General features: G+C 35.3%; 1 protein-coding gene across 1 annotated transcript; it reads left to right on the top strand.

Annotated features, from left to right (window-relative positions):
* The first annotated feature begins 1,690 nt into the window (after window positions 1–1,690).
* Window positions 1,691–23,366, top strand: tmem170b (transmembrane protein 170B). Its single transcript, XM_056480256.1, has 3 exons — window positions 1,691–1,999; window positions 20,821–20,991; window positions 22,614–23,366. Exons 1-3 carry the CDS (start codon window positions 1,846–1,848, stop codon window positions 22,742–22,744), a joined length of 456 nt encoding a protein of 151 aa, XP_056336231.1. The 5' UTR covers window positions 1,691–1,845; the 3' UTR covers window positions 22,745–23,366.
* Window positions 23,367–25,116: the final 1,750 nt, after the last annotated feature.

The following is a 25,116-nucleotide window of genomic DNA, read 5'->3' as shown; positions in this document are numbered from 1 at the left end:
AATTTTCCAGAACAGCAACACATTATCTAACACAGCAGAGGAGACGAGACTAGGTAAAATAAATATTCTAATAGAGTTCCAGCATTGACTGCAAAAAATTCACTCCATGAGGATTTCAATGATGTAGTAATTTAGTTATTTACAAGTATTAACACCTGAACTAAAGCTTTTTGAATTGTTAAATTAATAATGCTGGAGATAATGATATGAAATTTAATAATATAAAATCATTATGCGGTGTCACGGTGGTGCAGTGCAGTGTTTCCCAACCCTGTTCCTGAAGGCACACCAACAGTCCACATTTTCAACCTCTCCCTAATCAAACACACCTGAATCAACCTATCATAACATCAGAAGAGACTCCACACCTGAAGTTAATGGGTCAGAAAAGGGAGACATCCAAAATATGTACTGTTGGTGTGCCTCCAGGAACAGGGTTGGGAAACACTCGCACAGTGGGTAGCACGATCGCCTCACATCAAAAAGGTCGCTGGTTGGAGCCCCAGCTGAGTCAGTTGGCATTTCTGTGTGGAGTTTGCATGTTCTCCACGTGTTGACATGGGTTTCTTCCGGGTGTGAAGGAGTGTGTATGGGTGTTTCCCAGTGATGGGTTGTGGCTGGAAGGGCATCTGCTGCATATAACATATGCTGGATAAGTTGACGGTTCATTCCGCTGTGGTGACCCCTGATTTATAAAGGGACTAAGCAAAAAAAACAAAAACGAATGAATGAATGAAAATCATTATTATAGTCAATAATATTAATAGCAATATTTTGTATAATTAATGTTATTGATATTAAATAAAACAGCCTGTTCGTCGTTTACCAGTTTTAACTGAACTATTTGACTATGCTTAAACTGATTATTTAAATCTATGATAATGATGAAGATGATGATCATAATAATATTAAGTTATTTTCTAAATACTTTGATATTTGAATATATAAATAATTCTTATTTTCCGAAGCATTAAACTTGATTTTCTAAGACAAAGCTTTTTATTAATATACATAACAATAAAAACTATTTTTAGTATTAATATAATGGCTATTATTTACCAGTGATGGGTTGCAGCTGGAAGGGCATTCGCTGCATAAAACATATGCTGGATAAATTGGCGGTTCATTCCGCTGTGGCAACCCCAGATTAATAAACAGACTAAGCCAAAAAGAAAATGAATGAATGAATAATGGCTATTAATAACAGTGCAAATTCTTGAAATATTTGTTGTTGGTGTTATTATTATTAATCAACATAGTATACATTTCTGAAAATATTTTATTATTATTATTATTATACATTTAATCTAGTTATTTTTTAAATATTGCATGAAATAAAATGAGCAGTCATAGCTAGAAGTTGTGCCAACAGCATTATACATACTTTTATAATTCTATGCAGTATAAACATTACCTAATGATACGGATATTATTGCTACTATTATTAATAACAGCAATATCATTTTATTTATATAAGTTCTTATAAAATTATTCCTTATGAAGAGATACAGAAATTACATTAGGATAGATAGATAGATAGACAGACAGTACATAAACTATTTCATTCATAAACTGCTGTATTTGGTCGTACTGTACATGTGACGTTCCCGTCCCTTTAAGAGCGCGGCGCCTTTAAGCGCCTTGCAGAAGCGCCGGTGCGCGCGCGTGTGACTGTGTGTGACAGCGAGAGAGTGCGCGTGAATGTGAAAGTGTGTGAGTGTATGTGTGTGTGTGTGGATGTGTGTGTGGATGTCAGCCGTCCCCATCATGGCCCCTGAGCTGATGAGACGGACCGGCGCTCCGCCATCCTCCTCCAGCGAGCAGCGGCGCCGGTGAAAAGCCTCCATGTGTCCTCCATCCTCGGGCAGATTTCTGAGCAGAAGGGCCGCGCTCCAGCCGCCCGGCGCGAACATGAACAAGGATTACTCCATTAATCTGTCGGTGCAGCAAGTGCTCAGCCTGTGGGTCCAGGGCGAGGCGACCCTCAAGCACTTCACAGGTATGTGCACGCGCTGGAGAAAGAGCCGGTCAGGCGGGTTCATGTGTCCGGCTCATCCATTCGGTCAGTCTATTGTACCAACACGCGCGCGCTTCTCAACAAGGTCACACATCACACAGGATAGTGGAGACTGTGTGCTCGCGTGCTAAATGAATTATACATCATGTATAGTATTTACATGCGTTACTTAATAGTGTAAATTTCCGGAGAACTACATCTGGCCAGATGGGAGGCTAATGGGCTATACCATTGTGCTTTAATGGGCTATATAAACATATTGAAATAAATGATGTGCACATTCATCTATTGTCTGCTCACCATCATGGAAATTAGTCAATTAAATGATGATCAATTTAATATAATGTGTGCTTAAAAACATATAGCACCTCACATGGTCAGTTTCTGCCATTTTTTAAGATGATTATGATTGTTATTCAGAGTCACATGATCAATCATCTTTCGTTTTTGTAATTACAATATATATATATATATATATATATATATATATATATACGTATATATATATATATATATATATATATATATACGTATATATATATATATATATATATATATATAATATATATATATATATATATATATATATATATACGTATATATATATATATATATATATATATATATATATATATATATATATATATATATATATATATATATATATATATATATACACACACACACACACACACAAAGGCACAGTATATCAGTGAAACCATAATATATACCACTATTGAAGAGCTTTATATATGTGTTTAAAACAGCTTAAGCATGGTACTTTTTGGTTTTGTGCATAACTATACTGTAGTATTTTAACTAACTATAGTATCTTTACTATAGTAAGTTCCCTGTGCAGGGGTGGATTTAACCAATAAGCAAGGTAAGCGGCCGCTTAGGGCCCCAGAAAATCTGGGAAGACTCAATAAATATCTAGAAGTATAAATTATACCTATAAACTATATATAACGTTGTTTTCTATCATATTTTGTATGGTGCGAGTCAAAGAAAGTTTTATTAAAATTTAATATTACTTAATATAAAGTAAAATGTAATATTATTATAATAATGTATGTAATAATAATATAAAATAAAATATTATTACATCTGCACAAATTTGTCCACCACCTCAAATCATGGAGCAGTCAAATTTCTTACTTTTAGTTGTATTTTTAGTTGTAAATTGCGTTTTAAGAAAAGTAATTTAAAATGTAGAGATTGCATTAAGATAAAATGTAGAAAAGAAGTTTGAGTGATATATATAAAATATAGCTAAATAAATAAAAATGAAATAAAAGTATCACCCTGCATTTTAGGACTTTTGGGCCCCATGGCTGGAATTGCGTAGGGTCCCCAAATCACTAAATCCGCCCTGTCCCTGTGCCATCTGTTGTGTGTGTTTAACAACATATCACATCTCACATTGTAAATTTCTGCCATTTTTGGGGTTTAAAAAGTACATGATCATGATTGTCATTCATAATCAAAAGATCAACTATTTATATATTTATTTACTATATTGTTACTCAAAGGCACAGTATATCAGTGCATACTATGATATTACTATTATACATGTGTTCAAAATAAGGCTGCAGGATATCTGTTAAATCAGATGTTGCAATGTTTTGTTTTTCTATGTTAAATATTGCGATATGAATATAATTTCACAAGGTTTGAGTAGCACTGTTTGACGGCCTTTCTGGGCAGACTAACAGTATTCAGGTACAGAAATTGAATAATCACAATACAATTTCTCACTTTGTTTTGTCTCATTTCTAATTCAAAAATATGTAAAAAACAGAGCACGTAAAAATATTGTTTGGTTTTCAACTTAAGAAGAAATAAAGCTAAATTTTTCATTAAAACAAGCAAGACTATCTGCCAGTGGGGTAAGTAAAATAATCAGGTTTTGCTTTGAAATGTAGATATTTGAACTAGAAACAAGACATGCATTCTGTATAAATACTGTAATTAAATACAAATCTGTAGCTTTTGGTCAACTATAATTTAGCCTCAACATTGTATATCTTGCGATGTGACTATTGCGGATGCACACATTACGATAATGATGCTGAAACGATATATTGTGCAGCCCTATAGCTCAAAACATAGCTTTTTTGGGCATAACTATAGTAGTTTTACTATAGTGATTTCCCATCTGTTTTGTGTGGTAAACAACAACATATCACATTTTACATGATACATTTCTGCCACTTTTTCGTATTATAAAAAAAGATACACGATCATGACAGTCATTCAGAATCAAATGACAATCTATTATTTTTATTATATATTTTATATACTGTGCCCTACTTAAAGGCACAGTAAATCAGTGAATACCATGATATTACTATTAAAATGTGTTAAAACATAGATTAGCCATGGTACTTTATTGTTTTGTGTATAACTATAGTATTTTTACTATAGTAAGTTCTCTGTACCACTGTTTTGTGTGGTAAACAGCATATCACATCTCACTTGGTAAATTTCTGCCATTTGTTTTGGAAAAAAAGGTACATGATCACGATTATCATTCAGAATCAAATGATTATCAGTCATTTTTATAAATTTTCTGTGATTTTATGTAGTAGTTAAGACACAGTATATAAATACATATCATATTACTGTTATATTTGTGTTTAAAACACAGCTTTACCATGGTACTTTTTTGTTTTGTGCATAACTATAGAATTTTTACTATACCAAGTTCCCTTTGCCATCTGTTTTGTGTGGTTAACAACAACATATCGCATCTCACATGACAAATTTCTACCACTTTTTTGTATTTTTTTGTAAAAGAAAAACGATGCATGATCATGACGGTCATTCAGAATCAAACGATCATCTATCATTTTTATTATATATTCACTGTGATATTTTTGTAGTTGCCCTACTTAACAGTCCCGTTATGTGCTTTGAAATGTGCATTTTTTTATTTAATGCTTGACGTAATCTCAACGAAAACATGGAAAGGGCGGGGCTTATAGTAGCTCCTCCCCTTTTCACAAACAGCCAATAGCATTTAGTTTTATCAAAGTTCTGCCAGTGAGTGTCAAGCACATCAAATGAAAAGCAAATGTGAAGCGTCTTGAAGGGGTGGGGCATGTCAGATACTAGAGAGCATTTGATTGGTCAGAAGATTTGATAAGAAACTGAAGTATGAGGTGATGTGAAGAAAGTGGCGGAAGTGACAAACTACAAGGTTTATATTTTTATATCAGTTTTATATCATCTAAATGTGAATTTTGTCATTGTTTTGTACCACATTAGCTTCTAGATATCCTTGAAGACTAACATTCTGATATTAACATCGAAAAAACATTATTTTAATTGACATTACCATTGTATAAGTGTCCAAAACGTAACTTTTTTTTGTTTTGTGAATAACTGTATCATATTTTTACTATTGTAAGTTTCCTTTTGTGTGTTTAGCAGTGAAATCTTTGCTTGTGGCAGACTGTAAATTGCACAAACAATCAGCGAGTCTGAAAATGGACCTTTAAAAAAGCATCACGCCATGTCATTCATTAATCTCCAGTTAATCTTGAGTCATTGCATCGTTTTTGGCGGCTCCAGGCTCGTGTAGTGGAGTAATCATTAGTAATTACCGTCAGCATATTGCTCTCCACATGATACTGTGCTCTTGGCTTTTCTTATGCTGCATTATACACTCTTTGGCTTTGTAGATTGTCTGCTTGCTAAGATCATTCCTCGATAGCCAGCTTTGTGTTGGAGCAGGCTGTTAGTCAACACCAAAGCGGTGTAAAACATCCATTCAATGTCAAGGCTGTGACCTGCTGTGAGAATACTCCCATGGTGTAGTTCATTTCCTTTGTAAGGGTCCAGATAAGGTACAGTAGCTACACCCAGAGCATTTGAGAAGCTGCAGCAATTACATGTTTTTTTCCTTTAATGTCTTGCAATTAGATGGCGTTAAGCATTTTTGTTCATCAAATGTACATTTCTGAAAGTGTTCATATAAATACATAATAGTGAAATAAATCACTTGTTACTCAGCAAAAATTAGTATTTGAAAATGAATATTTGTATTAATTTCTAAGAGAAAAAATGTTATATATTTGGGAAAAAAAGATTTATTAAAAGGATATATGTATTAAAATAGTATTTTAGTCACTGAACATCTTTAGAAATTAAAAGATAATACATTTAAAATACGCAATATATATATATATTATATATATATATATATATATATATATATATATATATATATATATATATATATATATATATATATATATATATATATATATAAATACTAAGTACAAAACATCAATACAATTTTATATATTTTTGTTTCATATTTTTCCCTAATTAACTTGGTCTACTAATTTTTGGCCCATTATTTTATTAGATCCAGTTTAGGTGTCAGTACTGAATAATAAAAAATATATATATACTAAATAATATTGTAAAGCATCCTATAGAAATGAAGAAAACATTTGTCTTTATATATAAAGACAAAGGTTCTGTAGCCAATTGAAAAAAAAGAAAAAAATCCTAAGTGGCAAATAATATTGACAACAGTTTTTAAAATAAAAAAAAATAAGATTTAAAGATTTTTTTTAAACTTTAAAAATTACATAAAAAAAATAAATCAATTGTGTATATATATATATATAGCACGGTGGCACAGTGGGTAGCACGATTGCCTCACAGCAAGTCGCTGGTTCGAGCCTCGGCTGGGTCAGCAGGCATTTATATATACAGTGGGCATATATATATATATATATATATATATATATATATATATATATATATATATATATATATATATATATATATATATATATATATATATATATATATAGTTGAAGTCAGAATTATTAGCCCCCTGTTTATTTTTTTCCCTAATTTTTGTTTAACGGAGAGATTTTTTTCCAACACATTTTTAAACATAATAATTTTAATAATTCATTTCTAATAACTGATTTTTTTTTTATCTTCGCCATGATGACAGTAAATAATAATAGACTAGATATTTTTCAAGACACTTCTATACAGCTTAAAGTGACATTTAAAGGCTTAACTAGGTTAATTGAATTAACTAGGCAGGTTACGGTTATTAGGCAAGTTACTGTATAACGATGGTTTGTTCTGTTGACAGTCGAAAAAAATATATAGCTTAAAGGGGCTAATAATATTGACCTTAAAATGTTTTTATTCTGGCTGAAATAAAACAAATAAGACTTTCTCCAGAAGAAAAAACATTATCAAACATACTGTGAAAATGTCTTTGCTCTGTTAAACATCATTTTGGAAATATTTAAAAAAGAAAAAAAAAAAATTAAAATGGGGGCTAATAATTCTGACTTCAACGATATATATATATATATATATATATATATATATATATATATATATATATATATATATATATATATATATATAAAATAATGCAGCATGCTTTAAAGCATAGGTTTTATATTGTGTTTGGTCACTGTATAGAATGTATAGAACCACTAAAATAACTCATGACTCATGAAGTGATGTGATATAATATATAACGCCGAAAACAAGTGGAATTTTTCTGGAAGACAGGATGAGCTTCATAAGTGTAGGCTGGTTTTATAGTGCATCAGACACACGACACGCCCGGCCTTTCACTTCCCAGATTTGATTGGTCGGATTATAAATTCTGCAATCTAATGGACATCTGGCATGACGCAAAACATGATGCAGCCTAGAGAGAGGACGGAATAGTTCACAAAAATAATAAATAAATAAGTAAACATCTCTCACCTTCATGTTATTCCAAAGCAATGTGAAGTTTTAACCCTTGTGTGCTGTTGGGGAGGTTTTCATTCACACCAACATGGAATGTTTGTTGGTGACAAATCATATTTTGACCCATATTTGAGGAAAATGCTTTGAAATTTGTCAAAAACTCAACATTACACTCTGGGCAAATTGACTACCCTTTCATTATGTTGGGGGCTGTTTTTGCCCCATTGACTTCCATTATAATCACATTTTTTGATTGCAAAGCCATAACCGCATATAATCATGCGTTTTTTTTTAAAACCCGCGACTCCTGTTGTGGTACGAATGTTTGACGGTTGGTTATCCTGTGTCCTTTGTTTCTCTTGTTGTACCAATGCAACAGTTGCTTCACGTAAAAGCTGACTAACAGTTGTTGCCATTTTACTTCTGTTATATATACAATAGTAATTCACGCTGTCTCATCCATCAAAACTGTGCTTCTACCCTCGGGACCCACTCAACGTCACTTGAATACGCCCCTCCCACTGATTAGCATAGGCTTTGCATACAGGTTGACGTTAAAAATTAAATCCAAAATGAAAACTAAAATAAAAGAGTGTCAATAAAAGGAAGGCTTAAATTTACATTTGAATTTGAATTGTGTCACTATTATAGCGTGAACGTTAATAGCAAGCTTTGTAAACATTGTGTTTGCATTTTATTTTATAGTTTGGCTTTTCATTTTAATACTGGCAGTCTTGAGGCGGAAATGCAGTGAAAATTAAATGTTAAATCGGCAACTTTATTTTAATTATCGATTTTTACGGGGACGACATGTTGTCACCGTGAAAATAAAAGTTAAATCATTTCATTTTCAATTTTGGCAGATATTTTGCGAACAAAGTTTTAAAATGAAATCTGGTTTTCATGGTTTTCTGGAATCTGGTTTTCATTTTAATTTCCAATGTTTATTTGATTTATTTAAAATTGGCAGGATTGACCTTCCATAGTCATCCATGCAGTTTTGGAAAGTCATGGAGGTCGAGTAAATAATGACTGAATATTAATTCCTGCCTGAAAAACTCAAAGTCATGAGATGACACTTCAGCTGCTGCTTCAGTCCCAACAGAAAAAGCCCACCGCGGACAGAAACAGCTGTGTTCAGATGAGTAATGCAGTAAACGTCTTTGTTTGTGATGACGTGAAGGAAAAGCACAGGTGCAGAAGTAAAAGTACAGAAACTCCAGAGACTCTGAAAGACTAAGGCAAACTCGCACGCTGGAGGAAATTTACTGGCGTTTCCTGTTTTGGTCAGCGAAACAAGCCTATTTAGTCATTTCATTTCCTTCTGCTGTTTAGGGAGGAGACAGACTTCTGCATATCGAGCGGTTGTTTGCGTCTATGGGTAAACAGTGTGTTCTTGTGGATAATAAAAGTCAGGTTTTATTTGACCTCTGTTCGGCAGTTAAAAGAGTACTGTATTAAAGAGCACCTATTATGCAGAAATCACTTTTATAAGGGGTTTTAACACAGTTGTGTGGAAACAGTCTGTGAATATAGATAGCTTCCAATGGTAAATATTTATTATTTCTATTTTTTATAATCACACTTTATTAAAACAGTCTGCAGAAACACTTTGATTGACATTCTCCCTTCATACGTGTCATCATAGGGGGAAAGCCCCGCCTACTAGTGACCATCTCTCCCTCATTAGCATAGGACGTTAGTCTTGTTTTGAATCAGCCACTATACTGACACATTGGCATTTGTAGCTCCGCCTTCTTTTGTAAACAGCACAATCTCATTCGATTTTTAAAGCAACAGTCACCAAAATGGCACAATTAGGATCAAAACCTAAAAGGGTCAGTTTCAAACATTATTAAACATTATTTGTGTGGTATTTTGAGCTAAAACTTCACATACACACTCTTGGAACATCAGTAATTGTTTATATTAGGACTAGTAGACAATCAATGAAGCAAAAACACCTTTACGATTGAGTGAATTACAGTATATGCACTGTAAAAATATATCTGTTAATAAAAGGGCTTACTGTAGTTTACTCCAAAATGAAAATTTGCTTACTATTCAGCCACCCTCAAGTGGTTCCAAACCGTTATGAGTTTTTATTCAATGACAGAAGATGACAGAACCTACAGTATAACCATTGACTAAAGTAAAGTAACTAATCACTTTTTAGGATGTAAGGCTACGTCTTTATCCAACGTAACACATTTGAAAACAGCATTTTAAAATGCTTTCTGTCGACATTTTGGAAAGTTTCTCGTCCACACCAAAGAGTTGGAAAACACTTTTACAAAACATGTAAGGGAAGCACAAACTTTTAAACATAGATATCGATAGGTAAACTATGTGTCACATGACTAAACATTCCTTTTTGCTTTTAAATAGTTTTTACAATCATTTATATTATTTATATGCTATATCTTTATAATTAAGTGGGTCAGTAGTGGGGCTGCACAATACTGAAAAAATCTAACATTATTATATGTATTATGTACAGTTGAAGTCAGAATTATTAGCCCCCCTGAATTATTAGCCCCCTGTTTATTTTTTTTTCCCCAATTTCTGTTTAACGGAGATTTTTTAAACACATTTCTAAACATAATAGTGTTAATAACTCATCTCTAATAATCTAATGCCAGGATGACAGTAAATAATATTTGACTAGATATTCTTCAAGACACTTCTATACAGCTTAAAGTGACATTTAAAGGCTTAACTAGGTTAATTAGGTTAACTAGGCAAGTTAGGGTAATTAGGCAAGTTGTTGTACAACGATGGTTTGTTCTGTAGCTTAAAGGGGCTAATAATGTTGACTTTAAAATGGCTTTAAAAAAAATAAAAACTGCTTTTATTCTAGCCGAAATAAAACAAATAAGACTTTCTTTAGAGGAAAAAATATTATCAGACATACTGTGAAAATTTCTTTGCTCTGTTAAACATCATTTGGGAAATATTTCAAAAAGAAAAAAATATTCAAAGGGGGGCTAATAATTCTGACTTTAACTGTATATTTCGATTTCAATACAATTTCACCAGATGACTTCTAAAATCTATTTGGAAAGATTGGGATGATTCTGTAGGGGTGTGCATAAATAAATATGCACAATAAAAATACATCTAAATAAATCTTCAAGCATGATAAATACAGTGAAGAATAAAAGATACAAATGAAGGAGTTTTGTTTTCCGAGGAGTGTATTCAGGTATACAGTAATTGAATAATCAAATGTCAAATTATTCTGCATAGTCTTCACTGTATAAATAATTCAATAAAATGTATCATTAGTAAAGTAATAAAATACAAAATTTGATGCCCGAATGATTTTAAAATAAGTCACAGACTTCAAAAAACTCTTGCAAAATTATCAAATATACTCAACATTGAGTCAGACTCAACGTCAGACTCAACATTGCACTGTAAAAAATGAAATGATAATAAGTCAAGACAAGTGAGTTAATCGGTTTCAACTCAATTTTTGTAAGTTAATCAAAGTTTAACTTAATATTTTAGTCAGTTTAATTAATGTAAGTTGATATAACTAAAAAAGTTCATTTAATTCAACTAAAAAAATTTAAACCAGCAGGAAACTTTTTACAGTGTGTATATCTTGCGATGAGACTATTGCGAATGATCTCATTGCGATACTGATGCTGAAACAATATATTATGCAGTCCTAGTAAGTAGTGCACCGAAGGAATACTTTCATCACCATCGTTTTCTGCGCTTCAGTGATTTTCCTCCAGTATATTTGTGCTAAAGTCTCTGTTATCAAGTGTTTCTTGTGCTGTGTTTTCTGTGCTCTTTGTTTGCCAGTGCCACCTCACAGGAAGTGCAGCAGCGTTCCTCCTGGCACAGCAATACTGAGGCGTTTTTGTGCCCTGTCTGGCTCAGTTTAATGATAACATGGTTTGATTGACGTCTCTGTGCTGCTTTTATTATTCAGCCTGTGTGTATGTGTGTGGTGTTTACAGACCTCTGGACTAAGCCCTCTTTGTCTGGATGTTACTGTCTCATTTAGCAGGTGACTGGCAGCTTATGGCTGAATCCATACATTGTGTTTGCGTGTCATTGTGAATTAGGGATACACAATATATTGTGATAATAGTATATGCAATATACAGTTGAAGTCAAAATTATTCGCCCTCCTGTGATTTATTTATTTATTTATTTTTGTTCTTTTTCAAATATTTCCTAAATTAGGTTTAACAGTGCAAGGAATTTCACACAGTATTTCCTACAAATTTTTTTTCCTCTGGAGAAAGTCAGATTTTTTTTATTTCGGCTAGAATAAAAGCAGTTTTTATTTTTTAGGTCAATATTATTAGACAGCTTAAGCAATATTTTTTTCAGTTGTCTACAGAACAAATCACTGTTATACAATGGATTGCCTAATTACACTAGCTTGCCTAATTAACCTAGTTAAGCCTTTAAAAGTCACTTTAAGCTGAAAACTACACTGTAAAAAATAAATCCGTAAAATTTACGGTAAAACAACGGCAGCTGTGGTTGCCAGTATTCTACCGTTAAAAACGCTACAAACTGTAAAAGTATGTCCTCATTTTAACAGTAAACTACTGTATTTCATTAATTTATAGATTTAATATGCCTGTATTTTAAATTACCAACATCTACACATCTTAAGTTACACAGTTAGACACGCTAGCACGTTTCCCACAAGCAGAAAAGTGTATCATTAGCCGCGTTTCCACTATCGTGCCTAAAGCGAGCGAGCCAGGGCGAGCCAAGGCCAGTCGCGTTTCCACTATCACTTCCGGGGCGTAATCGGGCCAAATCGGGCTTCCTTGGGGCCAGCGTCCGGCCTTTTTCGACCCGCCGAATACCTTGGGCCAAGGAGGGCCAAATGGGGCTTCGGGGCGGGGTTACGTACAAAGGCGGAGTTTTCCTGTCAGGTAAAGAGGAGACAAGATGCTTTCTTCCCTTACATTTGTTTTGCTATCGTCGTTCTTGTCGCTCGGCTGCTCTTTTGCGCCTTGCAGCCAAATTCTGTGTTCGAAGTAAATGCCGCCGAACTCGAATGTCCTTATCCAGGGATCGCTGTCTGGCCTTACACCAACAGACCACAAACAGTAAAAAAGCAATCGCTTCGGTGTTCTCCATCTTCCAGCTCTCGTAGTGATGCCAGGTTGTGTTTGTGGTTATAATTTTTAGTTTTTTGTTCTCGCTGAAGTGGGCGGGTTGTGTGACGGGTTGTGTGACGGGTTGTGTGACGTTTGATTCGGGGGACGTTCTGGGGGCGGTGTTTGCGTGACGCGCTGCGAGCAACTAGCCCGACAGTGGAAACGTGACATGATTTCGGCCTCATTTCTTAACCTCCCGGGCTATTGGCCCGGCCTGGCCCGATTAAAGCCCTGGTTCGCACTGGCCCGATAGTGGAAATGCGGCTAATGTATAGAAGGTGCTCAGTGTCATTCACACAGCTACTAAACACCAGTATGGTGACACACATAAAATTAAAGTCATGAAATAAACATTGTTTATCAACATTAGACCTAACATAAATCTCTAATTTACGTAAAAAATGATGTACCATACAGGGAATTCTGGGAAAGTCAATTTACGGTTATTCGTCCTATATATTAAGGAAACACACTGTTAGCCAGGTTACGGATTTGTACTGTGGCATTTTTACAGTTTTTTACTGTTGAAATCACGGCCATTTTTTAAAGTGTAGTATCTTGAAAAATATCTAGTCAAATATTATGTACTGTCAACATGGCAAAGATAAAAGAAGTGAGTTATTACGTTGGCTTGAGAAAGCCATCACACTGTTATACTACTCTGTCCTCGAAAACAAACGTATCTCCTCGTAGGCCGTTCATGCTACAAGGCCCAAATTTGGTCAAAATGTGCCTTTTGCATTCAAGATTGTTGCTATATCTCCTCATGCCGACAAGATTCATAGTTTTTGAATACAAAAATTGTAAATATTACATTTTAATAATCCGGGCATATAAAAAATGATACAAGCCCCAAATTTGGCCAAAAGCGGCGTTCTGCATTCGATTTTGTTGCTAAATATTTTCAGGTTTATCAGACTTGTAGTTTTTCAATAAAAAATTTTTAAGCATTAATTTTTTCAAAATATGGCAAGCCATAAACTGACTTAAACTCATGGATGAACAAAATTGGCCATAGTGTGCATAGTGTGTGTGTGTGTGTATGTGAGAGTGTATGGGTGTTTCCCAGTACTGGGTTGCAGCTGGAAGGGCATCCGCTGTGTAAAACATATGCTTGAGTAGTTGGCGGTTCATTCCGCTGTGGCGACCCCTGATAAATAAGGGACTAAGCTGAAGGAAAATGAATGAATGAATTTTGCAACATATTGTGCAGCCCTGTATACTGTATAACTGAGGACAATTGAGCTCTCACATGTGAAGCTAAACTTATGCACACACGTTTAAGGCGCTAATATGTCTTCATTTTTCTATCTGGCACTGTGCAATTTGTTATTGGCTCGTGTTAAATTACGTTTGTCAGCAGTATTTCTACCTGAGCTTATGGTTTCTCAAGCATTTCTCGTTTATGGGAAGCTACATTTCCCAGAGTTCATGACAACAGCAGTTTGATAATCACTTTCATTGTTGAGCAAAGATGGAAGCTTCTGGAAGCTTCCAGAGCCGGCTGAATCTTTTTCTGGGTTTATCAGCGGAGCCAAACTGTCCATTTACTCCCCTCAGAGCCGAGCAGACAGGGCACTTAAATAATAATAATCTCCAAACCAATGGAGGACTGAGAGAGAGAGTAATGAAAGTAGAACAGAGAGTTTATGAGAAAGAAGGGATGGAGATGGCGGATGAGCATTTAGTGTTACGAGGACTCTGTGTTCTGCTCTTCAGACTTCAGACTCTCTGGAGGGTTCCTAAAACTGCTGGCATGTTTCATTTACTGGAGGCATGGTGGATCATTGGTTAGCACTGTGGCCTCACAGCAAGACGGTCACTAGTTTGAGTCTCAGCTGGAGCAGTTGGGATTTCTGTGTGAACTTTGCATGTTCTACAAGTAGTGACGCTACTAGCTTAACTACATTTCTCAGTAGCATAGCGGTAGCGTCGCTACTTTCTAAATCAAATAGCTTTTCAGTAGCGAAGCTATTTTATTAGTCAAGTAGCGTCCACAAAGCTACATTAACCAATCGCGGATCAATAAGTGACGGCACTGACATTCACAGAGCTGTGAGGCCGGTGTCTAGCTGATGAAAGTAAATTCATATGATGGCGAGCATGATGATTTCTTCTTCTTCCTGTTTTACGGTGGTTGACAGCTAACTTTTTGGTGCGTTACTGCCACCTCTGGTCAGTGATGTTGCCAACCAAATAGGGTATATGCCGAGCTAGTGTTTTTCCCATACTGATAAACTTCTGGTGACCTGTTAATGTGAATTTTTTCCCATTTTATACGGTTTCTTTTACAGCATCGATGTTGTAATGTAATTAAAATACATTCAGTTAAATAAACTTTGGTATTAATTTAATTGTTCAAGCGTAAAACGAGACAAAAAGCTGTTTACTCGCACGCGACCGTCAGATTCGGCAAGCTAGCGCAGAAGCTCCATTGAATATAATGGGGTAAAATAAATGCTCATATTATAAAGACATAGGGGGGGGAAATGTTATTTAATGCAGTGCTTTGTGTACAATCTGACACCCACTTTATATCAGATATCACTCAGCCAGTGGAGATCGCTGATTTTTAAAGAAAACAGACCTTAAATCCGCCAATTTTTGCATTGGCATGTGTTGGCATGAGAGGAGTTATTTCTGAAGTAGGATTCCTCATGAGCATACCTTGAGAAGTACATGTTAAAATGCAATAACTTAATTTCTGATGCTGTGCTCAAAAAACACTTTAGTAATTTATAGTAAGTACTTCTATAAATTACTGCATTATGTAGTGTAATTTATTAATGAAGAGTTGTAAATATATATATCAATATGCATAATGCTTATGTCAAAATATTTCTCTTTATTATAAATGACTATAGTATTTTAAATGTGTAACACCTGGTTTTATTGGATTTTTTTGTTTTAGCTGTTATACTGTATATTATCATTTGTTTCTGTTTAGTACAGCATATTATATACAGTAAATAATTGAACTGAATTATGTCTCATATGTTTAATTGACAGTTTTATTGACCTCTAAGGTATGATTGACTTGGATTTAAGTTGCTTCGATTTAAAGATAAAAATTGCAAAAATAGCTTAGATGTAGCTAAGCTACTTTTGCCATGTAGCTTTTAGCTTAGCTTGCTACATTTTCCAGGGGGTAGCTTTTAGTGTAGTTGAGCTATATTTTAAGTAGAGTAGCTAATAGCTTATCTCACTACATTTTTCAAGTAGCTTGCCCAACACTGCCAAAAACTATCCAAAACCCGCCAAAATGCCTATCCAAAACCGCCCAATCTGGCAACACTGCGCCACTGCCGCTTAACAGTGTCACTCATCAGCGAAAAGTGCCTGTGAAGTAAAATATAAAATTGTGTATGGAAAGCATCGTAGATGCACCGAGATATCGAATTGAACTAAATCGATGGCATGATAATCGTAACCGAACCGAACCGTGAGACCAGTGTAGGTTCACATCTCTACTTTGACAACAATCACCTCAGGTAGCGCCGATTATGAGCTTTTTCAGTCTTAAATGCGACCAATGTGAGTTTGAATAACATTTTAAATGACATTTATTGGCATACTAAAAGCAGCAGCAGTTCACCTCAGATTTTGAAAATACTCCCATATACATTGAGGCAGCCTTCAAGACTGAAATTAAATACGGTGTGTTTTCCACCAAGGCAACCAAGAGTGCTGAAATGTAGTTCGTTTAAACTGGCAGTGGGCTGGTTATAGAGCCCAAAACAAAGACAGATATTTTGACAGGGAATCACATTTTCGAAGCAGAATATCTGACTTTAGCATTGTTTTTCAGATAAACAAGAATGTTCACTTAACATGTTTCTGAAATATCCACAAACATATGCTTTAGAACAGGGGTGGGCAAACTCGGTCCTAGAGAGCCGGTGTCCTGGACAGTTTAGCTCAAACTCTAATCAAACGCACCTGCTTATAGAATTTTAGGGATCTTGAAGACACTGATTAGCATCTTTAGGTGTGTTTAAGTAAAGTTTCATAAACTAATTTTGAGAGGAGCACGTGATATGATTGAGCACGTCTGGCCACTCATCTGTAATCAGTAATAATCCAATCAGAGTGATCCTAGTTTACTATAAATGGATCATTTTCTCCCTACTGTTCTATCTTCGTTTGGAAGACTCCCCCTTCCACCCCATCTCCTCCTTTTCCTTCCTTTTCTAAAGGGGGAGCTCTCGAGACCTACCTGATCTCGGATCTCCTGATATGCTTATCGACCGGGCGGGAGCCCTAGGCTCAAATATCTCCAAGCTCAGGGTTCTCTCCCGGGACAGCATGCCAAACCTGCTTTATACGCCAAGCATATCTAAGTGGGAACTCTTGAATTAGTGTTGGAGCTAAACTGTGCAGGACACCGGCTCTCCAGGAGCGAGTTTGCCCACCTCTGCTTTAAAAGGTATGCTTTAGAAGAGTCAAAAACGTGCATAAAGCATCTTTAAGGTTTAAAACCCGATGGTGAAACGGTCAGTGTTAGGCTACTTGGGTTACTCAAAAAATGAGTTAATTAAAGATAAGCTAGTAATTTCGATTTATTATCATGCTCAGCAAATAACTCATTTCTGCCTTGATATATCACCAAACCTATTTTAGGTCAAATATATACAAATATTTAGTCCTTGAAATGAGATTTGAGTAAAAGTGTGATATTAAAAGTGGTGTAGCTCAATATTAATTATGGCTGTAATGAACCTGACAAACAATAAAATCCACACAGAAGACATTTGAAAGGTCATTCAGATTATAGAAAGCATGCTTGCAGTCTCTTAGCTTAACAAACTGACTGGTGATGCTTAATTCTTGTTAACTGAGGTTACCTCACAAACCACTTCCTCTTCATTCAAGAGAGCAGAACCCTTTTAAAGAAATGCATACAAAAAGCAGAGAATGTGTGAATTTATTTTTTACAAGCTGACAACAACACAACACAATGAATATGCGTAGTTAAACATGTACTTGGTTTAGACTGGCACTATGTTTGTAGAACTTTATGCATCTATTATTATTATCTATTAGTTCATTCTTAAATCAAACAGGAAAAGTTCAATATTTTACACAGAATCTGACCCTTTGACTCTTGATTCTCTCTCTTTTTTTTGATAATTTTATGGTAGTACAAACAGTGTGATGGTGAACATTTTGTTTGCCATGAAGGTCATTTTGTATACTTACGGCTAGGGCTGCATGATTCTGGCTAAAATGTGACTTACAATTTTTTTTTTTGCTTAAAATTAAGATCACGATTTTCTCACAATTCTGTAGATGTAAAATAAAGGTTAATTTTCTCAACATTAATTAAGGTTAATTCTCAAACATATGGTAAAACAACACTAACAATATTATGTTAATAATGTGTAGGTCTACTGTTGCTTAAAAGGCAAAAATCTGTGTAGTCATTGAACAGACTTTCAGTATGTCCTGTTTGTTTATTTACAGTAAAATAATGAGATCAGAATACTAGTACTCATAATTATAAAGTAGAATTATTATCTTTGACACATATGCTTGTCATTTGTCATTGACAACATGATTCGACCATTTGTTTTCACTGGTAAAAATAGACTTTTGTCATTATTAGATTTCCTCTTGCATTATAATCAACATTATATATAGGCTAGGGTTGTTATACTGACTCTATTAAACATTTATTTTCATGCACAACACTATGTTCGCTATGAAAAAAACCAACATCAAATGCTTGTCATAATCATAACTGTAAAATGTGACATGATCATTTAAATGTGCGCGCCGGCTTCACTTTCGCTTCCGAGTGCGGCTCATGGCTGCCGTCACTGTGAGAAAAAAACACACATGCCAATCATATTTCCTGCGCGGCTCCCAAATGATCGCTCTGTGCAACAAACTGAACGTTATTTACAACTTTATTATCTGTTATTCACAGCCTATGCAGGTTCTTTTCACTAAAGTAGGCGTCATTGACGTGCACACGCATGTTCTCGGAAGTAAACAAACAGCTTGTGGTCAGCTCACGTGTGATTTCGCGGCTGTGAATACATCATTACATTTAGACGGAAATGACATTTCAGGGTGAATTATACATTATAAATACAGTATGTGACACTTTTAACGCTATTTGAAGGTGTCCATGTTGCTGTGAAGACTTGAGCGACCGCCTTTAAGCTTCTCTCCTGACCTTGAAAATATAATTGGCTGAATCGTAGAAAAGCTGAATTAAGATCATTTGTAGGGTCGAATCGAGGTCGTGATCTTTTTTTGATTAATCGTGCAGCTCTACATAGAGGCTAACGATCTAAGCGCAAAGTCTAAAGCACATGGTGCAAAAGCATTAAGAGCGTGTCTGAATCCACTTTTGCTACTTAAGGACGGAAAAATATGCTCTGCGCCCGGCGGATGGTCTAACAGGGTTGTGCTTGTTCTGTTAATGAGTTATGGGTGTGTTTTGATCATAATGTGCATTAAACCAATCAGAGCCTTGTCTCCCATTCCCTTTAAGAGTCAGTTGTTTTACGCCATGGCAAGGGGCCCCGAGCGACAACCCCCCCGCCCCTCTCTCTCTCAGATAATATACAGTTGAAGTCAGAATTATTCGCCCCCTTTTAATTTTTTTCTTTTTTAAATATTCCCCAAATGATGTTCAACAGAGCAAGGACATTTTCACAGTATGTCTGATAATATGTTTTCTTCTAGAGAAAGTCTGATTTGTTTTATTTCGGCTAGAATAAAAGCTGTTTTTTAAATTTTTTAAAATCCATTTTAAGGTCAAAATTATTAGCCCCTTTAAGCTATTTTTTGCCCATAGTCTACAGAACAAACCATCGATATACAATAAATTGCCTAATTACCCTAACTTGCCTAGTTAACCTAATTAACCTAGTTAAGCCTTTAAATGTCACTTTAAGCTGCATAGAAGTGTCTTGAAGAATATCTAGTCAAATATTATTTACTGTCATCATGGCAAAGATAAAATAAATCAGTTATTAGAAATTAGTTATTAAAACGATTATGATTAGTAATGTGTTGAAAAAAAAATCTTATTTCCATTAAACAGAAATTGGGGAAAAAATAAACAGGGGGGCGAATAATTCTGACTTCAACTGTATATTATCTGATTCCTTTTTTGTCTTCTGATGTACAGGTGAGGGATGTTTATGTATCCTTGAATGTCTCCAGGGTGTTAGTTTAGTGTTTTTGATAATTTTTTTGATCTATTTTTGTGGTTTAAACAATGCATTATCATTGAAAATGCCACAAAATATTTTTGTGAATTGAATTGAAACACTGAAGCTGAAATGTACATTTTAATTGGGCTGAAAACCCAAACCACAAACATTTTGCGCATTCAAAATCAATTTTGGCCAAAACTTTGAAATGAAGATTCTAACAAATATTTCCAGTTGCTGAAAGTTAATGCACCCGCATGGTGTAACGTAGCATATATTAAGGACGTTCAATTTTTAGACTATAGAGTTGGACAGGATGTCAAGATGCATACAAAAGTAGTACCAGTCTAAACCAAGTTATTATTTTTTCATTTTTGACACTATTGACCTACATTTTTGACACTAAAAGTCCTTGTGTAACTTTTAAAATGATGCATTATTGGTTTAAAAGCATACAAATCATGCATGTGCATCCTAAAAAGAGATGCTGCTTGTCTTTTTTGTGAAATTCTATGTTCAATACAATCGATTTGTGTCGGGACAACATGAAGGAATTAAGTTAACGTATTAGATTTTACAAATTGAAGTGGATTGAACATAAAACAATATAAAAAACTCAAAAATTCTGTTGTTTCAGCTTATTTTATATCAGTAGTTTGTACAAACAGCAAGCATCGTTTTTTATATAAACTCGACTGACTCTCTCTTCCTGTCTGTTCCCTCTTTTCTCTCTCTCTCTGTGCAGAGATGTGGTACTGGGTGTTCCTTTGGTGTCTGTTCTCGTCTCTGTTCGTTCACAGTGCCGTGGGTCTGCTGATGTGTGTGACTCTGCAGCGTCATAAAAGAGGACGCCTCATCACACTGGTGCTCATCAGCGTGGGCTTCCTGGCCTCTCTGAGCGGAGGAGTCATCACCAGTCAGTACACACACACACTTCTGCTTTTACTATCTGCCTTTCACAAGTCTTTTAAACCCAGCGTGAACTTCAGCAAAATGTTTCTCATGCAACTAACGTAAAAGTGAGAGGTGCATGAGATTTTTTTTGTATTGCAATAACAGCAAGCAATTACAACGTAAATACAACAGATAAACGTATTATACAAACAATACAGATGTGCATGATGTTAGTGTGTTCCTGGAGCTTTCTAGGGTTTATCTTGTACAAGTATTAATATTAATATTTTTATTAATATATTTATGATGATTGTTATAGTCATATTTTATATTTTATTCCTTCATTTTCCTTCGCCTTAGTCCCTTATTTATCACCACAGCGGAATGAACTGGCAACTATTCCGGCATATGTTTTACATAGTGGATGCCCTTCTGGCCGCAACCTAGTACTGGGAAACACCCATGCACTCACATTCACACACGTACACTACGGCCAATTAAATTGATCCTATTCACCCATAGCACTTGTGTTTGGACTATGGGGGAAACCGGAGCACCCGAAACCCATGCCAACACAGGGAGAACATGCAAACTCCACACAGAAATTCCGACTGACCCAGCCTTGAGCCACCATGCTGCCCCTATTTTATTTTTATAAAGTTACATTTATAATGATAGTTTTATATGAATATTTTTGTGAGTTATAGACAATGCTAGTTGATGAATTTGTACGTTCTCATTCGTAAATTTTAGTGCGATTAGCTTCATCTCCTATTAAGGGGTTGGGTTTAGGGGTGCTTTTTTCTTTTAGAAATCATATATTTTTGTACAGGGCGACGCAGTGGTGCTGTTGGTAGTGCTGTCGCCTCACAGCAAGAAGGTCTGAGTTTGAGCCTCGGCTGTGTCAGTTGGTGTTTCTGTGTGGAGTTTGCATGTTCTCCCTGCGTTCGCGTGGGTTTCCTCCGGGTGCTCCGGTTTCCCCCACAGTCCAAAAACATGCGGTACGGGTGAATTGGGTAGGTTAAATTGTCCGTAGTGTATGAGTGTGTGTGGATGTTTCCCAGAGATTGGTTGCGGCTGGAAGGGCATCCGCTGTGTAAAAAAAACGTGCTAATTAGTTGGCGGTTCATTCCGCTGTGGCGGCCCCAGATTAATAAAGGGACTAAGCCGAAATGAAAATTAATGAATGAATGAATATTTTTGTACAAATAAAATCGTGTGAATTTGTAAATTATTTTATCTGTTTTTATTTTTCATTCTCTGTTGTTTTTATTTTCCTATACTTGTTTCTTTTATTCCTTTTTATGTCAAGCACTTTGAATTACCATTGTATATGTAATGTACTATATAAAAAACTTTCCTTGCCTTGACTTGTGACATTGTCACATGCCTTAAAAATAGATTTGTTCACTGTAGTAGAGTTAAACTTATTGTTATTTAACTATTTATTTTGTTAATTATAATAACAACTCAAAAACTGCAGATTGTGCCATGTGATTATTGCATATTGGCACACTGCAATAAAGATGGCGAAACAATATATTGTGCAGCCGTGTTGAGCAGTAGCAGACGATTTCGGACGCAAGGGTTTTCAAATGCTAGGGTTGTTATTTGGTGTTTCACCTGTGTTTTGTGTTGCATCAGGTGCGGCGGTGGCTGTTGTGTACCGAGTAGCAGGGAAGGACATGGCTCCTCTTGAAGCGCTGGTGTATGGAGTGGGACAGACCGCTTTAACCGTCATCATCTCATTCTCAAGGATCCTGGCCACTCTCTGATTGGACGAAAAGCATCAATAACTGAGACCCCAAGCAGCTAGTCGTCCAACAGAAGAGCCAGGTTTGAGGTGAGTGGAGTAAAACCACAGAAATGTGCTTTGGGATGGACCAAAATTTACCTTTCGGGAATGGAGAATTGAACATTTCAATAAGCAAAAACAGCAATGACTGAAACTTAATCAACGTGCCAAACGCCTCCGTGGAGGATTGAGATGAATCTTGGGATATCATGTTCATCTTTTTTAAAGACGTTTTGTTTTGCTTTTGCACATTCAGCTTTATGTCAAATGACTGGTGCTGGAGACGAGATGCCAACATCCTCAAATACCTTGTCTGTCTATGTCTGTTAGTTCGATTATGGACTCTTTTCACATTTCCGGGTTTCTCAGTCATCATAGTTGAGTAAACTTAGAGCGCAGTGAATTGGAGAGTACAACAAATATTTGTTTTTACAATCCTATTTGCTGAAGTAATAGAAGAAATACTCCATGATGGTGTTATCAAGACTTTCAGAAAAGAAAAAACAATAGTATGACTGATAACGGCAGCCAGAGGAGAGAATAATGTCAGATTTACTGTCCTGCCTCCATAGATGCTGCATTACAAACACCTCGCAATTAATTTTTTTTGTAATTTGATGCAAATATAATATAAAACATACCTAAAATATAATATAAAACATACCTAAATACATATAAATGTTAATACGTAAAAAAATATAATTCATTCATTCATTTGTTTTCTGTTTGGCTTAGTCCCTTTATTAATCTGGGGTCGCCACAGCGGAATGAACCGCCAACTCATCCAGCATTTGTTTTATGCAGCGGATGCCCTATCAGCTGCAACCCATCACTGGGAAACACATACACACTTATTCACACTCATACACTACAGACAATTTAGCCTACCCAATTCACCTGTACCGCATGTCTTTGGACTGTGGGGGAAACCGGAGCACCCAGATGAAACCCACGCAAAGGCAGGGAAAACATGCAAACTCCACACAGAAACGCCAACTGACCCAGCCGAGGCTCGAACCAGCGAACTTCTTGCTGTGAGGTGACAGCACTACCTACTGCGCCACTGCGTTGCCAAAAAATATAATATATATATATAAAAAAAAAATTATATATATATATATATATATATATATATATATATATATATTATATTATATATATATAATGTAATATTATAGAATATATAATATAATATTAAAAACTTGTTTTATATAATTATGTTTTTAGGGGTTTACACCTTTATTGATAGGACATTGAAGATAGGGGAAGGATCAGCAAAGGACCGCAAGCCAGGAATCGAACTCAGGTCGCCGCGAGCGCCTCAGTGCAATGTGTCGACGCACTAACCACTAGGCTATTGGCGTCAACATATTAAAAACTTTTGAGGATTTAAGATGCTGCTGACTGTTAAACGCGTCTTGTGAAAAGGGTCCATAGCAAAATGTTTCCTAATTCCTCGAATCTGAATGCCATGAAACATTCTTGCTTCTCTTGTTATGGATTCTCAGTTTTACCGTGTTCGATTTTCTTATTTCACTTTGCACTTTCTACATTTTAAAAAGTTTCTAAAAAGTGTTCGATTTGTCGAAGGTTCTGCAATATGAAACATGTAATCTGATCTCTTGTAACCTACAGTATATAAACGTATCCATAATGGAAAAAATACCTTATAATAATATAGAAACGTTAATCTGCTATTTAATCAAATCTCACAATACAAGTAATGAAAAAGCCAGTAGGGCTTACAGCATTTTATTTTGTGTAAGGATGTGATGTAATCAATCACGTGCAACTATATCATGAATAGGCCTGTCACGATAATTAGGCCCAATCCCAATTCTACCCAAAACTCAATGCTATAGTATTTTTTGTCATTATTACGAATTTTTACAACAGACCAGCACATGTTTTAATATATTCATAACCGCGTTCGTGTTTTACCGTCATGCTTTTAAAACAAATTAAAACCGCTCAATTTCACGATCTATAATCCATAAGAATAACTCCAGTACAGCAGTCCCACAACATTGTGTCACTCGATGACACTCGAATACCCTGTCAGAATAGTCTAGTGGCTGGGAATGAGCTTTTACAGTGTCTGCTATAATCTTAATGTTGTTTTTGGTGTGTTTACATAGATGAATATGGCCGCTGTGTTAAATACACAATACAGTTATGATCTTATTGCCACATTATATCATTATGATAATATAATATATGCTTTCAGTGATTTCCTGAAGATAAATACCAAAAAATAAAGCAACTGGAATAACTACAGCAGTCGCGATCGTCTGATCTCATATGAAGCAAGAGATCGCGGTGACATATGATGACGTGTGCAGGTGCTGTAGT

The sequence above is a fragment of the Danio aesculapii genome, chromosome 19 (assembly GCF_903798145.1).
Source record: "Danio aesculapii chromosome 19, fDanAes4.1, whole genome shotgun sequence".
Taxonomy (NCBI): Eukaryota; Metazoa; Chordata; class Actinopteri; order Cypriniformes; family Danionidae; genus Danio; species Danio aesculapii.
This window is presented reverse-complemented; position numbering and strand designations above follow the sequence as displayed.

What these genes read in the sequence shown, in the direction of transcription:
- tmem170b (XM_056480256.1), top strand. Translation starts at nt 1,846, where the DNA reads ATGTGTCCTCCATCCTCGGGCAGATTTCTGAGCAGAAGGGCCGCGCTC. An exon ending in GACCCTCAAGCACTTCACAG is followed by an intron (nt 2,000 to 20,820) that starts GTATGTGCACGC and finishes CTCTCTGTGCAG; the next exon opens with AGATGTGGTACTGGGTGTTC. An exon ending in GAGCGGAGGAGTCATCACCA is followed by an intron (nt 20,992 to 22,613) that starts GTCAGTACACAC and finishes GTGTTGCATCAG; the next exon opens with GTGCGGCGGTGGCTGTTGTG.